The sequence below is a fragment of the Pelecanus crispus genome, chromosome Z (assembly GCF_030463565.1).
Source record: "Pelecanus crispus isolate bPelCri1 chromosome Z, bPelCri1.pri, whole genome shotgun sequence".
Taxonomy (NCBI): Eukaryota; Metazoa; Chordata; class Aves; order Pelecaniformes; family Pelecanidae; genus Pelecanus; species Pelecanus crispus.
In genome coordinates, this window is record NC_134676.1 from 50,225,801 (window position 1) to 50,247,350 (window position 21,550).

General features: G+C 37.5%; 1 protein-coding gene across 1 annotated transcript in view; it reads right to left on the minus strand.

Moving 5' to 3' along the window:
- The window catches only part of ROR2 (receptor tyrosine kinase like orphan receptor 2), a 51,983-nt gene extending 30,763 nt beyond the window's left edge, over positions 1-21,220 (minus strand). Inside the window, exons 1-5 of the mRNA XM_075727097.1 lie at positions 21,114-21,220; positions 19,728-19,756; positions 17,562-17,639; positions 6,428-6,715; positions 5,327-5,357 (exon numbers count right to left, since the gene is read on the minus strand). Of these exons, the coding sequence (XP_075583212.1) occupies positions 5,327-5,357; positions 6,428-6,715; positions 17,562-17,639; positions 19,728-19,756; positions 21,114-21,220 (533 nt within the window). The remainder of the gene's footprint in view (positions 1-5,326; positions 5,358-6,427; positions 6,716-17,561; positions 17,640-19,727; positions 19,757-21,113) is intronic.
- Between the last annotated feature and the right edge of the window lie 330 nt (positions 21,221-21,550).

Sequence of the window (21,550 nt, forward strand, 5' to 3'; positions counted from 1 at the left end):
AAAGGACATTTAAACCGATGGACCCAGAAGCAGATCTGAGATTGTGGATCAAAATTCCCTGAAAGGAGCCCCAACCCCACACCAGAGTGAAATACAGCCTCCCCCCAAACCTTGAAAGAAAAAAGGAAACTGACACACAGGGGTTAGGAGGGAATTGCAGCATGTTACAGCCAGATCCCCAAATTGGATTGTCAGGGAGCCAGGAAATCTGCCAAGGCAAACACATGTTGTTTAATGTAGACCAGCCCGAGATAATCTGTGCCTCAGTTCCTCATTTGTAAAATAGGAATAACATTCCATGCTTTATGGGGAGAGAATGTACCCCAAACATTTTGAAGTGATCTGATCCCATAATAGAGGAAGGTAAAAAATTCCCAAGTTCGGCCATCTCCATTTGATGTACAAAACATGGAGAGACAAAGGTTAAACAACTTGCTGCAATCACACATTGAAACAGGGGCACGGCCAGAAATGGAATCCAGACCTCTAAAATTACAGTCCAGTGTTTTAATCACAAAATCCTTCTTCCTTGATTAAAACAGGAAACCAGAACACAAAGTATGTGCTTATTCTGTAACTTCAACATGTTACCACAAATATCTTAGAAAAATATATATACTTCAAATATGATCATCTCAGCCAAGTGTATATTTTGATGAAACAAAAGGCGTGCATGTCATTCTGCAGGAGGCCCGTCATTGAACACCTGGTCCTCATGGGCCTGAATAAACACTGTAACTTCTGAGTTGAGACAACCTTGTATTGGTTATAAAAAAAACCTGTTTATGTGAATTTTAAAATAATCTTTTATAATTTTCAAGATTTAAAATGTTGTTAGCAGTGGCTGAACTGCACTGAGATTAAAGTGTTTGCTATGCCACCCAAGAAAAGGAGGAAGATATGAGTAGTGCTGCTGTGTGACAGTAAGGAAAGTATTCTTCCTTTTTAACATGATGTTGGGTACCTTTGGTTTGCCAGACAGATGCAGTTTACAAAACTATTTGCCCCCACAGCTACTGTCTTTAACTTCAAAGACCCCAGCCATGGGCAGGGTGGAGGCCTCAAGGTGAAGTATTCTGATGACCCATTCCTTTCCACCGTCTTTCCCAAGGTCCCATATTCCCTTTTCCACCTTATAATTATGAGGAGATTTGTCACATGATGAAAACATAGTTGCCCTCATCATGAAGCTGCATGAGTGCCCATCACATCACGCAAAGGTCCCCTTTGGGGTCACAGAAGAGATGTGCTTTGGCTGTATGATAAAAGCCATGGAATATGCAGACCCACAGAGAATAAATTGCCCACCCTAGCCTCACAGTTCCTCACCACAGTTTTAAGTCAGATGTATTACTAGTTTTTAAAGACATTCTGTTTTCCATTGTTTGAAAGAACTGGTTTTTTCTCCACTACAATTTCTTCATCACTTTTCTTCAATGGACTGAATCTTAAAATTTTTACTGTTGTCCCAAACTACCTGAAGAAAATAAGGCATGAGAGCATGCAAATTTATTCTAAATGATTAATACCCCAAAAATTCCTCCCCAAAAGAATGACAATTTCTACTTAATGATGGTGTTTCTTCCCACCTATTTCTCCTTCTAAGGGTCCAGCATACAGGCATCAGCAACTGCAAACTCAGAACTGATCTTAGGTAGAGTTCAATACAACAGGGACTTCTCAAAGTTTCTTAGAAAACCCAGCTGCCCTGCTCAGGGCTCTGGAAGGAGACGTTCACCTCCTGGCATCCTGAGCAGACTGCAGAAAGGTCATGTGGGGAAAAGTGCAGCACTGGCAACAGAGCCCATTCTGTTCACCTACACTTGGCAAGGGCTGAGTTTATAGCTACTTCTTTCTGCCTGTACTCTGTTGTGCCTTCCTCACTTCTGCTAAAGCCTCATCAGATTTTCCAGAAGGCGTTACAGCCAACAAACTGTCAGATATCTTCCATCCCAAGTTCCCTTCAAGGTGGCACCACTACAGTCACAGCCTTAATGAGAAATCTAAACAGCTTCAAAACAGGAGTTTGCCCAATGGGTAAAATTTAATCTAACCGTTCAACTCAAGAGAAAAATACATTAGACTAGAGGACACGTAGTCTTTTACAATGACGTTACCTTGTGAGAGCAACACCTCTAGAAGGGAGAGCAACTGTTTCTGCCCTCCTGCTCTTAGATTCCAAGAGATTAACATCCATTGCTTAATTTTAAATCATGCTAAAAAAAACCATTATCTGGTATTTGCTACCAATTTATTTTATTTCCACACACTCATACCTTTCTGAATGTACAGAATGTCTCTCTTTAGAGGGGCAAAAGCTAGTAAAGTTAATGATACAAAAGGTAACAGCATTATTCAGTGAGAGAAAAGATTCAGCCTGCTGGCTTGTCCTCTAGTAGAACAGTTCTCTAGTAACACAGTCCTTTGGACAGCAAAGAGTGGTCAGAGACTAGTTTTCTGGCTGTGTTTTGATTTTATTTCCTTTGTAAATTAATTTGATACTTTCAGTAATTTTAATACTATTGATAAATAACTTGGATAGATTGTATTTTTTCCATTTCTACAGAAAATTCCCTAGAAATTTTTACAGATACAGACCTTCACAGAAAATAAAGATGTCTCCACCCTCTCAAAAGAAATCCACACCAGTTTAAGACTACATATTTAGTTGAAAATTTTTACTTTTAGATTTTTATGGAAATGTCTCAACTTCACTACCTGGAGGTCAGGGCCTTTTTTTGCACTGGCAAGTCTTGCTGCATAATGCACATTTGATTTCTGGCAATCCTTAATTGTAGATAATTTCTAGAAATCCACAACAGAACAAACACATGGACTGCATAAAAATACCTTGCTAGATGGTATCTACATAGGTAATGTTTTTTATCCCTTAATAATTCATTAGGTATAGTTTTAAACCAAGCTACAATGGTTTTAGGTTTCAGTGCTTCCACTGAAGCGTATCTTTTTGGAAGCATTAGTGCCAGGAGAAACAGCTCTCGGGTGGCTCAACACAAGACTGTGCTGTGCAGCCAGGAAACAGAAAGAGTCCTTTGTTCCATGCAGCCTCTTTCCAAGCATTAGGTATTTCTTTTGCCTTTTTCCCCTTTACTCTTTTCTGGCTTACAAATTGACCTGCACGATTTTATACAAAATATTCAGTAAAGAAATCATAATCAGTTTCTGAAAAGAAAAAAATACTGCCAAATTACAGCATTTATTTGAAGGACGAGGTTGGAGGCGTGGAGCAGAGGAACATGGGAACAATTGTGAGGCATGAGAAAAAAAACCACAGTATCAAAAAGAAGGATAGGAACTTTGGAAAGCTAGGCAAAACCTGGTTAAGCAAGAAAGAGAAAAAAAAAATTGAAAAAGGAACAGGCATGCAATGAGGCAAAGATCTGTAATCCCTGAAAGCTCCTGCACCTCATATGATAAGTCCCTCACTACTTCTCACTAGACCTTTGACCTGAGCTTGTTTTTCTCAAGTTTCAGCTTTCTTCTCAATCTAGTGCATATTTAAAAAAAAAAAAAATCTACCACCAGTGTACTCTTCACTTCACCTTTTAATGGCAGGTCCAAAGCAATGATGGCACGCTACTGCTTCCAGGTCCACCACCAATACCACTGGTACAAGACCGATTTAGAGGTGTCAAAATCCAAATGACAGGATTTTTTGTTGTTGTTGTTATTTCTTTATTTATTTTAACTTAGTGCTCAAAACCAGCAAAGATTGAATAGTCAAACATTCAAAACCTAGGCAAAACCAGAATGGAAGATGGCTCAGGAACCTTAATTCACTTCCAGTTTGGGCGGGCATGTAGTTAAGAAATATGTGTCACATAGTAATTTTTTTTCACTTTATCAGTTGGAATGTTTGTATTTATGTTGATATTTGTAAAATATTAGTAAGTTAATGTTCAGTACAGGAGAAGAGTTTGGGAAATACTAAGGAAACCAAAAGATATAAGATTAATTATTTGCTCAGTAACAAAAAGTGAATCAATGTAAAACTTGGTTCCTAGCTTTTCACTTCGTGCTCAGAGCTTGCTACTCTTCAGTTGCATTTGAGAACTGTTCTTTGAACTCCAGTTCAGTGCTTCACTATGCATATTTCAGTTTGCTGTCTCTTGTACCAGTCTCTCCCTTCTGATCTCATAAAAGATCAGAGGGCTTCCTGGTATCTCACTGTTTTTCTCCTTTGTAGAACAGATGCATAACAGTTTTCTAAAGTGCTGCAAGATCTGAAGTAGGATTTCAGTGGTTACAAAAATGGTTACATTTTTTTTTGTACTCTGTCATGAACAGCTTTTTAGTCTTCAGTAGTTAGCAATCAATTTCAAGAAAAATATGAAAACTTGTTGAAATCCTTTAAATTCATTTACACTTTCTATGCATATAAAATACAAGAACGTGTACCATGTGGTATTATTTTTATACATGTGAGACAGCTGAGTGAGGTACATGCAAGATGGCTGGATCAGTGGTCAGCCCACTGCAGTATTTAAAGTGTTTCCACTCAAGCCATTGGGATTTCAGAGATCACAAACACTGTTCAATAATGTACTTCTGAAAAGCACCTACATATCTTTACAAATTTGCTTTTACCCTTATTTTTAATTAGTCTATCACCAACACTAATTTTATACCATTAACACGTAAAAAGGCCTCATAATGCATTCCTCACTCCCTTAATTGATCAAGTGCAGAATCTCTTTCAAGAAATTATACAACACAGTATTTAAATTAAAATCAGCACATAAAGCAACAGTGATGAAACTGAACTGATCTATTTTCATCCTTATGACCGGATCAGCAAGGGAGCCCAGGCAGCTAACAAAATCACCAAATCACCACCAAAGTCAAAATGACACTAACAAACAGAGGTTTAACCTAGCTACTAAAAGACAGGATTCTAGCCTTGTTTTATCTGACTTTTCAAGTTATGATAATATAACGTGGGTAAATTTACAACCGCAGCAACCTAAGCATTTTACCCATTCATTTTTATCCACTATCCCAGCCCATACTTGCCCTGTAAACAATTACTGTTCAAACATCATGACTTTGTGGTATTTTGCTTGTCCAAAATATGAAATAAGCAAGCAGAAGTTGCTCAAGAAAATTCGATCAAACCAAAACCCACTGTAACACAATGCTATCCCTGTCTGAAAAAACTTAATCCATTCTGTGAGTTTTCAGTCAAATTAGATATTTTTAGCAAGCACACTGTGGTTGCAAGCAGTGCTTACTGAGTTTATGAACTAAATTCTTACAGAACAAAATTGGTCAGAGTGCATTAAGTAATTTTCCAAAAAGTACTTACTGAAGATTGTGATTTGGGCTGTTTGTTGGACCTGTAAACATAAAACAAACAACATTGCTGGCAAGTTTGGCTCAAGGACAACAGCGTAAGAAAAGTCAATAGCAATCTAAAGGAAACTGTCTTTTTAAGGAAGGTTTGTCTCAAGATTCAAACAAAACCATCTGTGTTCTTGCACATAATTATATATTGCTATTTTCAAAGCCACAAATAAAAATCACATGAATTTTCTGTCTGCTCAGGCAGCAAGTTGAGTGGACTTAATTTTTGTTAGAAAACATCTCCCACCATAAAAACACAGGCTGTTAAAAAGACAATGTGTTATCTTGACACATCACTTGCCTCTTAATAAACCCCACCTGAGCCTTATTATCAGAGTTTATGGTATCACAAGGGCATGCTCTTAACCTTTGTCACAGCAGGATCAAGGCCCAATACCCAGCACTTAATGAATCACTACAAACTAAACTGTGTACTTAGCTATTTTCATTACAAAATTAGAAGAAATTTTAGGAAAATGTCTCCAGAATTTTTTACCCCATTGCTTCAGAAGCAAATGAAATAAAAGCTTGCCTCCCAGGCTGCAGGATTAAGTCTCAAAAATGCAATATAAGTACTTCTTGAAAGGTGTGGTGTACCTTCAGCTATCAAAGGGCAGAATTTGAGGCCAGGCTTCACATAGCAGTACAGAGGTGATATTTCACAAGGATGGCCCCAGCACTAGGAACATCACATAGAAAACTGCTTCTCATTCTTCTATTCAGGCTATTTTACAGACTGAGTTCAGCAGTAGAGTGAAAACTCCAGGCAATGAAATGTTACCTTTTTGTACTTTATACTGGCACTTCTTTAAAATTTTTTCTTCGCTACATATTTACAGACCTTTCCATCTGTATTTACTTTCTTTTATTACCAGTAAACGGGTATTGAGTTCAACCAAGAAGTTCTGCACTGGAGGAGAGGCCCCAGGCAATGGCTTTATTTATTTCCTTTTGTGTTGAGAATTCTTCTTAAAATATCAAATTAATTTCTCATTATGCTATTGTGAAAACTAATATCTAGTCTATAAAGCAGTCTGAGTAATTATAAAAGCCAGGAACTCACCAAGCCTTACAAACAACACTCCTGTTGCAGTTATTGTCTTCATCCCATTTGAAGCCACGCACTGGTAGTATCCCGTGTCCGTAGTATCTAGATCCTGGATTCTCAGACGTGAACCATAATCTGTTTTTCTGATGATGATCCGTCTTGGCTCCTGAACCACTGGAGCATCGTTTTTTAGCCATCTGACATTTGGAGATGGATTTCCTGCTACCTTGCAGTGGAGGATTGCAGTTTGCCCCTGAACTACAGTGATATTGTTTACTGGTTCCAAAAAGGTCAGGAAGTAACCTAAGAGGGTAAAAGGTCAGAAAAGATCAAACTTCACTTGGGTTGCAGTAACAGACTGCCCAAAGGCACATTTTTGAGAGAGGATCTTGGAAATGGTTTCTGTTTTCTTTCAAGCATATACTGCAAAAAAATGCAATTCACTGTCCTACAGACACCGTAGCATCACACTCTAATTTGCCTTTCATGATTGACTTCATGTTTGTCTGCAGGTAGGTATGCAGGTCAAGCATGAATGAATACCATTACAATCCTATCTCCCTTTGTGGACACCTATGCTGAAGCAATAATGACTTTTTCTGGTTAGTTTCTACATCTCCTGGGAAACAGTTAGTGCTAAATCATTATGATTTTACCACTTAATCTTCTTACATGGTGATATATTTGTCTTAAAAATATCTGAAACTGGAAAAGTTACTTTTAGATATTAATTGGACTTGCCAGATACTCATCTGACAAGAAAATCTTAAGATCAGTCTGATTTGGATAGGTTTATCTTACAATTGATTTTTAAAGATGATAAATCTCACATTCAATTTAAAGGAAGGATGTCTCAATTGCAGAAGTAATCTGTGAAAAGAGTGCACTTTTAAATTAATTATAGGCTGCCATTTTTTGCTTCAAGTCCTAAAATAGTGCTGAATTGGACACTGAAAGGTCTGTGTGGGTATTGAGTAATCAGGTTTCATGGGTTTAATTTTATGAATGGAAACCAAAAGCACTTATTGGTGGTTTGAAGAAGCACATATGCTGTATTGGTGAGCTCAAGCGATAAGAAGAAATAATTGATGGAAGAACACTGTAAAAACTTGACAATCAAAAGTTCTATAGGCTATTATTTTTAAATTTAATTTGGTGTTAGGAGTCCTGCAACTGACACACATCATACATTGAAAGCTTGAAAGCATGTAATTCCACTGAAATAATAATGTGATCATCAAAAGAATTAAGAAAAGTATCTCACTGTCACGCTCATATGTTTGTTTTGATTAATTTATACCATCTAGACATAGATCATCAGGAATACTTCATATTACATTACATTTTTATGTCATCTGGATCCAAATATCAAATAACTTCGATGGATGTCCTCATGTGCCATTTCCTATCAGTTAAATTTTTTTGCAGTTGTTTAATTAGGAAACAGCATATTACTGTGCAGGAATTTAACATCAGTAATGCAATGGTCAACATTCACAGTCTAATTGCTGAAATACCTTAAGAAAATTGGTGCTCTGCTTTGATTTACGTTTGACATGACCATGAAAAACAGTAAATTACCTGTTGATACAGGGAATAAAAGCAATTCATTAAAACTATTACTTAAGCCAAGATTTTACATATATAAGCATTTCTAGCAGCAAGAAAGAAAGCTCGATCAATTCTACCACAAGTTAAGAAATTTCCATGCCTATTTCACTCTTAGCTCATTATTTAGTGAGTATCACAACTTATTTTGCCACTTTTTCATAATCTGTATGTAGTTTGTTCTCATCAGAACTGTCGAGGCAGAGTACAGAGTCAGGAACAGAAGTAGTAAGTTTGCATTTATTTGAAATAGGTTCAAAAAAGTTGTTATACTTAATAATACCACTCAAGTCAGAATAATCCATTTATGAAAAGAAATGGAAAAGTGGAAAAGCTGAAAACTACTAATTCTAGCAAAACAATTGGGTCTTTGAGGAAGTGCAAGGGTATCTGGTCATGGTAATGGTGTTGAGCCTTTGGGTGGAAGAGCACTGGAGCCACAATATGGGGCCATAAAAGCACCAACTCAAGGAACAGTTCTGGCAACATACAGATTAGATGTGTAGTCTGCAAGACAGGTAGGAAATTGGCTCACAGGCCATACTCAGAGGGTGGTGATCCATGGTTTTTACTCATGCTGGCAGCCTGTCACAAGTGGGTTCCTCCAGGGATTGATACCAGCCCCACACTGTTCAACATCTTCACAAATGTCTTGGAAGATGAGATTGAAAGCACCCTTACCAAGTTTGCTGATGAGACTAAACTAGGTGGTGATGTGGGCAGAAGGGAGAGCCATCTTAGAGAGAGACCTGGACAGGCTGAAAGAGGTGAGGAGCAAGAACTCTATGGAGTTTAACATGGACACATCCAAAGTTCTCCACCTGGGTCAGAATAATGAAAGAGCCCAGTACAGGCTAGGATCTGTGTGGCTGAGGAGCAACCTTGCTGAAAGGGAGCTGGGGGTCCTGGTGCGCAACAAGCCCAACATGAGTTAGCAGATCGCTGCTGTGGCAACAAAGGCAAATTGGATCCTGGGCAGCATCCACAGGGACATTACTAGCAGAGAGAGAGACGTGATCATCCCAATATACTCAGTGCTTGTCAGGCCACACCTGGAGGATTATGTCCCGTTCTGTCCCTAAGATTCAAAAATGACACAGAAAGACTGCGAAGTGTCCAAAGGAGGGCCACGAAGATGACCAAAGGGTGGGAGAACCTGCCCTATGAGGAAAGACTTGAAGGAGTTAGGTCTCTTCCTCCTGGAGAAGAGAAGACTCGGGGGGACGTCATTACAGTTTTCCAGTACTTAAAAGGCATCCACAAAGAGGACAGAAACTCTCTGTTCACAAGGAGCCACATGGAGAACGCTAGGGGCAATGAGTGCAAGTTGACATCAGGACAGGTTTCATCTCAATAGAAGAAAGAAATTTTTTGCAGTGAGAACAATTATTCACTGGAAAATGACCTCTCCAGAGATGTGGTGGAGTCCTCATCACTGGATGTTTTCAAGATGTGATTGGACAGGGTGCTAGATCTAGGCTCCCTTTCCCAAAAAAGATTGGACTAGATGATCTTTTGAATTCCCTCCCAACCTGGGCTGTTCTGTGGTTCTATGGGTCTATGATTCAGCAATCGTGGGGGCAGCCTGAATGTGCTCACACAAGGGAGGCAAAGGAGGTGGTTTAAGGTCTTTTTTGAGAAATTGGGCCACTTCCAGCATGGAGCCAGCACAGAGGTACAATCATCTGGCTTAGAGATGCTCTTGATTCCTAAGAAGTGAAAGAGGCCAAGAAGGTGCTTTCTATAAAGGTGGGGCCAATTCAAGTGCTGCAAGTTCACAGCCAGGGAGTGTGGTTCTTCCACCTCTTTGATATACTTCTTGTTCTTAACACAGAAGTATATGAAAGGACTACTTTGTTCTTGTGCCATTGGTCAGCTTTTGTGCCATTGGTCAGCCATTATAGCTTGCTCAAACAGTTACCACTATTTTACTTTTCCTGATTTAAAATGAGCCAGGTTGAGTCTTTGCTTTGGGTTAGTCATGGATATTACATTCAAATAAATTTGGATGAAAACAGATACTAAATTTACTTACTAGGACCAACAAATGTTATTAACTCAAGATTAAATCCATGTTAGATCTTTCTGGTTTACCAATTAAGCCAGTTACAGTAGGAATTAATTTGGTCCATAGCTTTTAAGCAATCCAAAATATTTCATATGAATTTATGAATCAGATCCTATTAATAAATAGAACAAAACTATTACCACCAAAAGCAATGCCAAAATTTTATGGATGAATTCAGACCCAGTGTGATTAGGTACACTACCCCTGAAGTCAGTGTAACTGAATCTGTTTCCTGCAGGTCAGAATTTGGCTTTAGTTCATTGTTTCTCCTGCCAAATTTATAGGAATTTTCTGCAGTGTTTTATATTACCCTGTTATTACAAATCAAGTAATAAATATTTTTAACCTACTGAACTTTGAAGCGCTTATGTTTTCTTCAAAGTTCTGCAGAGCAGCTTAGGAGCAGTAGGGCAACTCGCTACCTATCCACTGTCTCTGTCCATACGCTGAAGTGCACACACTCTATTTGCTAGTTTCATTTCCTCTTTGAGAAATGATGCTGAAGTCTCCTGTTTATATACTTACTGAATCTGAAATAATTGTATGACAGAGTGGGCAGCCATTTGTTGTGCTGCTCTGTTATTTGGTGTCCACTTTAGATAACCCATAATTGCAAATCTTTCAAAGTGGAAAATTTAACCAACCATGTTCTTAAGAATGTTTTCCTTATTTAATTTCTGTGGTGATAACCAGCAGTTACTTTTTGTGATGTACGTCACACCACAAACACTATGTGGATGCCAGTTTGATGCCATGGGGAAAAAACAAACTGTTTCCCAGGATAAATTGGGATCTCAACAATGTGGAAAGCAATTTTTTTCCAGTGTAGTTCTCTTTCTCTCTTAATAAATATTCATTTAGACAGGTATGGAGGAAAATGAAATGGGAAGGCACTAGAACTTGTATTTAACTTGTGCCCTATATTTTGTGTTATGGACAAGTCAGCTAGAATTTTTTAAAAACTTGAATAGATTTTTTAATCTTTTTTAGTACTGACATACCTTTGAAACAAAGAAGTTTACTTTTTTATACTGTTTTATACTATTACTATTTTATAGTCTCTATAAAATATTTTGGGCTTGCAATGTATAAACGGCATTACTAGACTTGTAAATGTCGTATTATAAACAATTACATTTCATTTGGGATATGGACACCAAATAGATTTTAAAAAAAAAAAAATCTGAGTATAATGGTTAGCAATTCTCTGTGTTATATGAATACTGTTGCTATATACTATTTTTTATACTCTGGCTTGCTTCCAAGGGTCAATGAAATGAAGGAAAATGCTTCCTTTGCCTTCAGTGGTCTTTGGCTTGGCTTAAAGTACTTCAAAGGGAAAAGCTATCTGGTGGATATTGCTGCATTTGCTGTAGGCAAAGATGCTTTAAATTAAATTTCTCTTTTATTATGGTTTCTAACATAGTGTACAACCAATACTAATATTTATTTTGCTTGAACAGAGTAAAAACTGTTCTGTCAAGAATCTATGAAAGGATAATGCAGCTTAATCTGTATATTATGTTATACTATCATACCCTATGTACCCTATGAATAAACTAGCTTAGGGAAATGACTGACATGAATTCTGGCAAAACTCTTTCATATTTTGAAATGTCTTTTTTGGTTGCCTGTACTTCATAATTTAAAATGGAATAAATTTGATATAAATATATCAAACAGGATCCCACAGCAAATCAAAATTAAGATGACAGGCCTATTTTGCATGTTTTGGCAAGAATATAAAAATGAATTTTTTCCACATGTCAAATCATTGTCAAGATATGCACATGAATAGATATTAAGCTAAAAACATAAAGGGTGCAACTATCACTGAGACCTCACATGCATATTATTTTTCTTAGTTTTATTTATATTATTCTGGCACTTAGATGTCCAAGTTATTGGCTCAAACCATATGTGCTATGCTTGGCATAAACAAAATACAAAATGATTGCTCTGCTTCTATTATTTTAAGATCTTAGCTGTGATTTTGAAGTTAATTCTAAAAAAAAAAAAAAAAAAATTAAACCTCTAGTTACTTTAGATCAAGTTAATTATGGCTTAGCTGGTTTCAATTTGAGTTTTGGTTTCTATGTGGTTTTTGTTGTTGCTCCTTTTTCCCTACATGATTTTTAAAATAATTATGCAGTCATAATTTTCAAGCCAGCTTTGTGTGAGTTTAATTGACTTCCCAAATTCACACATGGACTAAGTGATAATATGTGTGACACTATACTGAGCTTCACACCTTTCTATGTTCCTGAGATAATAAGGGTATGAGATAATGAGATAATAATCCATTTCTGTGGAACAGTGATTCCCTTTTCTTTCTGCATTGCGAAAGGGAAACAAACACTGAATGTCCAATTTCTGAGGAAAAGAAAGGAAAATTTCAGTCATAAATTGGTAGACACCTGAAGATACAACCACCTCCTCAGAACAATTGCTAATAATTACATGTATGTTTTATCACTTTTTAAAATACATTTCTCAGTAAGATATGTATTTGTATTTAAATAACTTTAGAACCAACAGTCAAAAAAGCCCATAAACCTATCTGTTCAGTATTACAGAACACATCACAACTTACAGGAATTGTCTTTAGATACTCAAAATTTAAAATCAGCTGCTTAAATAGAAAAACAAATACTTTTTGTCTGCATAACTGCATAAAATTTAGCACATTTTCAGATTCATGGCATAAAACTTTCCCATGTTCAAAACCACTAAAAATATGTATGTTATGTTTTGTTTGAAAAATAATGTGGGATTTTTTTCCCTCAGCCCCTTGATTTTCCTTTTTTTCTCCCTCCCCACCCTTTTTCATTTTTTTTCTTCAAATAACTCTTTCTTCATTTTGTTAGATATAAATAAAGGACATGGTGTCTCTCACCACAACTCTCTCAAATGACAACCTTCTGCAATTCATTTTAAGACTAATATAATCTTATATCCAATACAAAAGATTTTTGGGGAAAACATTCTGAGTAATTAATCTAATGATATTTCCATTAGAAGTGAATTTGTAATTTCCTATAAGATGACATAATTTTTCACCTAGGAAGCATACTTTAGCTTATGGAATGACTGATTATCAACAAGGAATGACTTGAAGAAGACTATACTGTTCCCAAATTTACTGTGTTATGAATACAGTAGTAAGTATAAAGTGTTCACAGATTTAGCAGGTAGTCTACAAAAAATATCAAAGAGTTGCAGAGTGTTCTGGTCTTATAAAAGAACTGAACACTATCGTAAGAGAAAACAAGAATGAAAGTTGCTGAAATTTAAAACATTTCTTTCTAGATGTGTGCAGAGCAATGCTGGTGTAAGCACAAGAGTTTAGGGGGTGTCGATCACACCATCACACCTTAGCAGGTGGTGGGAGTCCAGTAAAGTGACTCTTTCCACAAGTAAATCAGGACTGGAAATACACTTAGAAACATCATCCTAATATGGAGGGGAGAGAGAAGTCTAAGACTCATGATTTCTTGCAGAGACCATTTTCCTAAATACAAAGCAGTCTTACCAATTCTTCATCCCTCTGCTTTATTTAACCACAATATGAAGATGAGTAATCTACAACATATTGGAGCCAGGTTAGGAAATGGAAGGGATATTGGCAGTTTTCCCAAAATACATATAAACAGTTAAGGAAACTACACTTACATACTGCCACATAATGTTTCCAGATGAATTGATACCTTTAGAGCCTAATTTAATCCCATTATTTGCACCCCATCTTCCATACTATTTGTGATCTCAATGTACAAAAATGCAGCCAGAAGCATGTAAAATAAAGTGATTTGGATCATATGCACTTCAAATGTGCTTTGGAACAAATTATAGCCAATTCAGGAATGAAGCGGAATTAGCACTGAAATACTGCCACAATGTGCACATTGTCCCCCACACCGAAATCAGTGGGCTTAAGCTCTCTTAGTAGCAGAAGGAAAGCTATTTGTGAGCAGTATTTTCTCATACTTGAAGGACTGAAGATTGTACCTAGCCAAGGAATCCAATTCTAGGGAGGTGAAATGGTCTTATTTTCTTGCTGTCAGAACTCCCAGATGAGACTGTGAAGAGGCAGGTACCACCTATCCTAGGCTACTGCCCATTTCGGAGTGATCTTTGGAGGGCACAACAGTGCAGTTAGGATGCAGACTTTGGGTCACCAGTTGCCTAGATAACAAGCCACCACTTTTAGAATATATGTGAATGATTCCTGACAGGTTACCTTATCTCAAGTCAAAGCAACCTGGATAGCCCACTCATAATTTGGATTTATCATATAGGTACCTCTTAGACCACTAAGTTCCCAGACAAACCTGTGCAGAAACCACAGTTAAGGTCAGAGGCTTGAAGCATCATGTGCCCTGGAGCAACCCAACTCACTCAATGTCTCAGCTATTGCAGGTTGCCCTTACTCACATGTTTAACTATTAAAGCATAGTGCTCTAACATTCTCACCACCAGACATTATTTATGATGTATGATTTTACTGGCATCTAATCTATGCATAAAGAGTTTGTATTTTACCCTTTAATACCTTCCCCAGACTTCTTTTAAGAGTACAGGATTACGAGTAGTGACTCCCTCTGTGATGATGCACCATGTGCTTCATCACCAAAGAAGAACTTGGTTTTGGCTTGTGCCAGAACTCTTGCATTTATTTGTGATTAACAGATATGTTCTTTTTCTCCTCTGGGCTTCAGAAAGCAAAGTTTCCTGTTGGCCTTGTCCTAGTTGACCCTCTGCTGCAGTAAGAGAGAGAGGGAATTTTGCTCCTTCCCCAGCATCACCAGCAGAAAAAGCTGGCCAAGTGTGGGAAGGTGCTCAGAGAGCAGCAAGACCCAGCAGGCAGCAAGCCTGGGTGTTTCCTGAGAGAAGCATGGAGCTGACACAGTTCTGCCTCCTAAGCAGGGAAAAGAGACTTTTTAGGAACCAGTTAGAGTTTGTTAGAGTGTTTGTTGCAAAACAGAAAGCCACAAAGAGACACTCGATTGAAATCGAGATTGGGAAAAGGATCATCTTTGCAAAGCCTCACTGGACTGTGAGGAGATTTGTGTTTAAATCTTTTTATTTTTATTCCAAAGCAGACCTAAGTTCTTCTATGGCAAATGCTCACTGTTCTGCTCTGGTTTTCAGTGAAACATTGCTCAGAGGCAGTGCTCGTCTGGTGATTCAGGTGCTCACTTGAAGGAAACAGGGGGAATATAAATTCTGCTCAAAGCCCTAGCCAGTTCATGGTCCTGTCCCATCAACTGTCAGAAGGCTAATTTCACTTGTAGGCAGAGATCTGCAACTTTTTAAAAGTGCACATTATTAATAATACCTTGCTTAACGTGGTTACTTCTTTGGAGACAGAACCATTTTTCAGGACTTCTGGAGGATTTAGAGGAGAGGGTGACCTATATGCTTAGTACTTCTACACTGGGTTTAACTTTGGGCATTATTAAAGTCTATTTACTATTATTTTCATCCCTGTTTTGGGTCTATTCTACAATCAGAAAAGAATAGAGGTCATAAACAAATCAGAATAACTAAACATTTCTCAAGGAAAGAAAGAAGGTCAATGTGATGGAAGAAGCTGAAGGACTTTTTCTAATGGTCTCAATGGTATGCACTAACTCTGAAGTAGAACTGTCCAGTGATTTTTTGAAACGAAAATTGCTACCTCACTGTGATACAGAAACATATGGGTTAACATTCCAACCAAAGAAACAAAAAAATTTCAATGAAGGGATTTTTGCTTATTTGTCTCCTATCTTGTAGCCACAAAAATAAAAGGGGAGCAAAATGAGGCCATTTCCAGACCAGGCATGCTGAAAACTAACAACTGATCCTGTACCAATGAGTCTTACAAGAACAAGGGTCTCTTTTTTTCCTGAAGGAAATACAAAATCCTTATGATGTAGAAATGTTTGAGATGTAATTAATTACTTCCTTAGACAGGTATTGCCTGTGGCCCTACAAAAAAAGGAAATAACTGCAACTCCTTTCTCAGCAAGAATTTAACCAAGTAATGTCACATGAAAAAACTATTTTCTTTTATGTCTGCACCTTTAAAAGCTCAGATGTAACAAAAGACTAAAGTGGGACTAATTTGCCAAGTAAACAAGTCTGTCAGATGCAGTTAAAGATTAAACATGGACATTTTCCCATCAAAAGTAGTGGGTATGTGAGTGTAAAATGGATAAAACAACTGTAGCATACAGTGCTGCTGACAGGAATGACTTACTGAAATTTAATCCCATAGTGGGGGACAAAGTTTAATCCTCTAAAACAACTTGCAAGCTTCAGGAACTGGAAAAAGGTTGAGAATAGGAGTACACCAAGTCTTCCTCCCAAATAGGAGGGACACAGTACTGCACTGATGATCAGTAGGAACACGGTTAGAGATATGCATACATAAACACATCTTCTTTTACCCAATTAAGGACAGAAATTAATGGAAGATTCTGCAAAAAAAAAAAGCTTCTAATAAGCATAGTCAAGGTAAGAAATATAACTAACATTCAGGTGAAGCACGATAAGGATGACATGACATCAGATATCCATGAGAACAGAGACTATATTCCAAGGTACCCTCAAAATTTATGTTCCTCTGAAAAAGAAGCTCCAGGAAGAACATCTGACCAGCACCTCAAAGTTTCATAGGCTTCAACATATGCTTATCTTGCTGAGAATGCTAATGATAAGGCAGAAAGCAGGCTGAGCTACTGAGATTATCTGACACTTTTTTCTAAGCATAAGGGTTGACTGTACTACAGCAGTGCATCCATACAAATTAAAAAATCTGTACTACAAGTGAGAAAACACTCAGAAAATGTCCTGCTTTAGAAAGTTGCACCAAATTGTCATTGGAATCACAATTTGCAGTAAATATGTGCATTTTCAGATCCAAGAATAGCATTTGGATCTATAGTTTAAGTTATAAAGTATCATAAAAATTTATGCTAACTAACAAGTTACTAGAAAGTCTGCCGTTACTGTCATTTTTAAAACAAAAATCACTAATGCTCAGAGCTACTTAAAAAGTAAGTATTCTTGTGTTGTCATGGGCTAGATTTAATTATCTCAGACAAAAAATATTTAGAGATACCAATACTTAAGATTTACCTATAGATGCCAAGTGTGGCACTGTACAAAATTAAATAATTTTCATGGCACTAACGTGGCAGAAAATATGCTAGGAAGGTAATAATAGCCTTCTGTGTTTGGGTCAAACCTCTAATCCCTCAGTGTGAGTGGACTGAACATGCTTAAAAATTAATTTTTATAGACTCCTGTAACCTTGCTATCCCTGCTTAGAATCAGAAGTATTAAGTCACACAAGGCTGCCTTTCTTACAGACTTGTATTCACAGCTAAATCAAGTGAACATATAATAACAGGATTTTGCCGGTCCTTTCTGAAGTATATTTATATTTGGGCATGGGGAAGAAAAAGTAACTACAATTAATTTTACCTTTAGGTGTTGGAATTGGTCTCTCAAGTCCATCTGCATGACCTAAGGGTTCATTTGAATCTGGAATTTCCATTTCACCTAGGAAAAAAAAGAAAAAAGATTTTCTTGAGTCGAGGTTCTGAGTTAAGCTTTCTCTTAAACAGCATTACAACAGTGAGTTCAGCAAACTCATTCAGTCCAGATCCTGGTTCCAGAGTAGCACACAGGAAACACCTACTAACAAGGTCAGGATTTGTCCATCATAGATTAGAAAACTTTACAATGATTTACCCTGTGGAGTTACCTTGTGCTTAGCAAATATGGGTAGCATTAAAAACTACTTGCCTGTTCTTACCAGAATAAAATTCATGGTTTTACAGAGAATGCAAACATTTCCTGAAAGCAGTGCTGGCCCAGCAAACTAAGCAGTACCTGATCTTAACTGACAATTTCAGTTACAAAATGGCATAAATCTGCTTTTGAAGTTACATTACAATAATTCAGATTCTTTTTCCAGAGGTCAGACTTATCATCTCTGCTGACTTTCTTATCCTATTCTCAGCTACATCCCTAAAAGATATCTCCCAGAAATTAAAATGTAATAATCATTAGCCAACTATTCCAAAGGGTGATGAAACAGATGGACATCTTTCTGTGTGCCCTCATTGTTTGTGTCTAACATATACCAGAACAAGCTAGAAACAATGTTTACCCAGCAGTTGCTGCAGACCGCAGACAATACTTCCATGTTCCTTCGCTTTTGCAGGTCTTACAAGTCCCTGACCGTTATAAAACAGGGGTTCACCTGTCTGCTTTCCCTTTTGAAAATATGATGCTGTGAGAAATGGAGCTGAACTTATAAATCAGATAAAACTGCCTCCAGACTCCAGACTGCCCAAGATCTGAGTGGCACTTTTGGTTTAATACCACATATTCAACTTCAAAATAGTTGTTTCCATTTCTTCAGTCATTTATAGAATCATAGAATCATAGAATGCTTTAGGTTGGAAGGGACCTTGAGAGATCATCGAGCCCAACCCCCCTGCAGTAAGCAGGGATTGAACCTGTGAACTTGGTGTTATTAGCACCATGCTCTAACCAACTGAGCTAACCCGGCTAATTTAGTGGGATTCACAACAGAAAAAAACATTGGAAGCTCAGATAAATGAGCACAGAAATGTCTTAGTCTCTCTTCCCTGCTTCCCAGACCCATATCTCTTAATTTTTAAAAGCTTTTCAAAACAAAGATGGAAAGACACAAAAGCATTTCCTGATTTGAAAATGTTTCAGTAATAGTTTTGTGTGATTTACTCTTGTGCTTGATACGTTTATGTCTGCAAAAAACATTAATCTCCAGATTTGCTTTACCAGAGAAAAATTACAAACCATAGACAACACCTACCAGTGAAGTGTCCACAACTAAGCAAGTTTAAGTTGAAAATCCTTTGTGTACTTCGTAAATTATAAATACAAAAGAGGTCTGTCACTTAAATAGGCTTTTATGAAAGAAACACATAGATTTTCTGTAATCTGCAGAATTCCACTTCAACCACATTTATTATGAATTCCAAGCTTTAACCCTGAAGTTTCTGTACCACAACTTAAAACACGAAAAAGTTATTATCAATATGAAATATTATGGTTTTTACACCACCAGTGCTTCTGGATCAGATGACCAGCAAGCCACTACAGCCAAATAAAACCATTTCCTCTTGAGCTGAACAGAATTTAAAACAACTGCAGTCAAGAACTTCAAGGAAAAAACTGTGTATTCCGGTTGAATATTATTTTCAGTGTTTTCTGATTTTGCATTAATAACTTTGTACATTTTTCCTGCTAGGAGTAAATCCATGGTGTTTTCCTGAACAGATAACAATTCTTGTTGTAATTTTTTCTTTAATTCCCCTCGCTGTAGTGCAGACACACCCTGATCATGTACCATCACCACCTCTCTGCAGTCTTATTCTTGTTTGAAGACACCTACATAATTGTGCTCCTGTCCACATCTGATTTTTAACTTATAGTCCCTTTTCCCACTTTGTTTATTCAATATTTCAGTAAGGGTATCCCATTTTGCTTTTCTTCTTCCTACTTTCTGTATCTTTTCCTGGCAGCATTCTTATGTGTTGTTCCACTGCCTGAAGGGGAGAAAAATCCACAAAGTAATTTTATATGTCCAAGTTTCACTGTCAGTCTTGATCAGTAAGCAGCTACTGCTAGAAAAGATATAATTTTTCATTAAACTGATTTTAGATACAACAAAGATAATAGATAGTCACATCTTTTTTCATATCTATTACAAATACAGCATTGTCATACAATGCTAAGAAAAAATGTAGACTTGCAAAAACCAAAACTGGCAGAACAGCAACCCATGAAACAGTTGTTATTAAAAACTGATAAGAAGAGAAATGCTCAATATTCAAACTTTACATGTGATGCTATCAACTCACACTGGCAAGAAGTATGCTAACTAGCATGCTACTACCTAAATATGTAGCTAATTGAAGACAAATCAATCACCATGGTCTTGGGAAAGTGTCTCAATGAGCGTATCCACATTGGTATATGAGGAACCCACACAGCAGGCTGGACAACTGTGCAGGCATGTACAGTCCAAGCCTGAAAGAGTTCCTGGCAGAGGGCTTTGGGTGGCCCAGCTGTTCCTGGAATGAAGAAGACAAAAGAAATGGCTAGAGGGTATACAGGCTATGAAACTCTCTTATCCAAGGCTACTAAAGAAAGCGAAACAGCCAGGGAATGCGAGTAAAGACAGACCTGACTGAGAGTAATGGAGACAAATGGAAAGGTGCACATGGGGAAAGCTTATTCTTAATACAAGATTTGTTCAGAACTGACTGGACGATTCTATGATTCTATGATTCTATGACTAACGAGGACCAAGATTATAGAATCATCTTGGGCTCAGAATTGTTAGTTCCATCAAAATTGAGCTCAGTTCTCAGAAGCAGTAAGAAAAGCAAATCCATCCAGTATTGGGTATTTCTAGCAAAGGAATAAAGAGTAAAACTGAAAGCATCACTATGCTGCTGTGCAAATCTATGGCCTGCTCTCATACATTGAAGATTGCATGTTGTTGAGGTCCTTTCATCTCAAAAAGGGTACAGAAAAGTTGGAAGCATTTCAGGGAAGAGCAGCAAGCATAATTAAAGTGATAAACCAGATTTTGTAAAGCTGCTAGGATTTGTCACTCTGGGAAGGAGATGGCTAAGGTCAATGACAGTAAAGGTCTATGGAGTCATGAGAGTCTTTGAAAGGATGGACCAATCTCTCAGTAAAAGAAATGGAAGTATGAGTAAAAACAGCAAAAAACAATTTCAAAGCAAAGCTAAAACAAGGCAAAATTTTCTCAAACAAGGTGTAGTTAGGCTGTGGGCAGAGTTCACATGGGCTACAGGTGACACCGGGCAAGTTCATGGAGAAAAAGCCTTTCAGACCTAACTAATTCCTAGAAATCCTATGCGGGCAAGGAAGTCCCTGGTCTCAAAATGGCTGGAGGCTAGGTAAATACCCAGCATAAAGTAATACTATGTACACCAGACCTCTTCTTACACTTTTACTTCAGCATCTCGTTTTTGCTGCCATGAGAGCCAAGACACAGGGTTGCATAGATCTCTCATCTGCTCCAGTATGGTTATTCTCACATTTTTCACTTGCATGTGTTCTCTGCTCAGATAGATGTAAATGTATCACAGCTTATTTCTGAACACTTCTTCAATTTACTTTTGCAGTGATAATGTCAGGTAAAAAAAGATCACCAGTGTCTGTATTCCTTGCACATTGCATGATCAGACAAGACCAGTGTAACCGGAACTCAGCCTGAATGCCAATTGCCAGTATGGGACAACGTATGTGCCAGATGTGCCCCATGTCAGATACCCAGGAATACCCCTCTTTTCAGGGATCACACAGTCGAGTAAAATGCAGATGCTATAAATAGTACCTCTTTTAAAATACTTACCCACATAAAAGGATTTCCTAACTTTTCA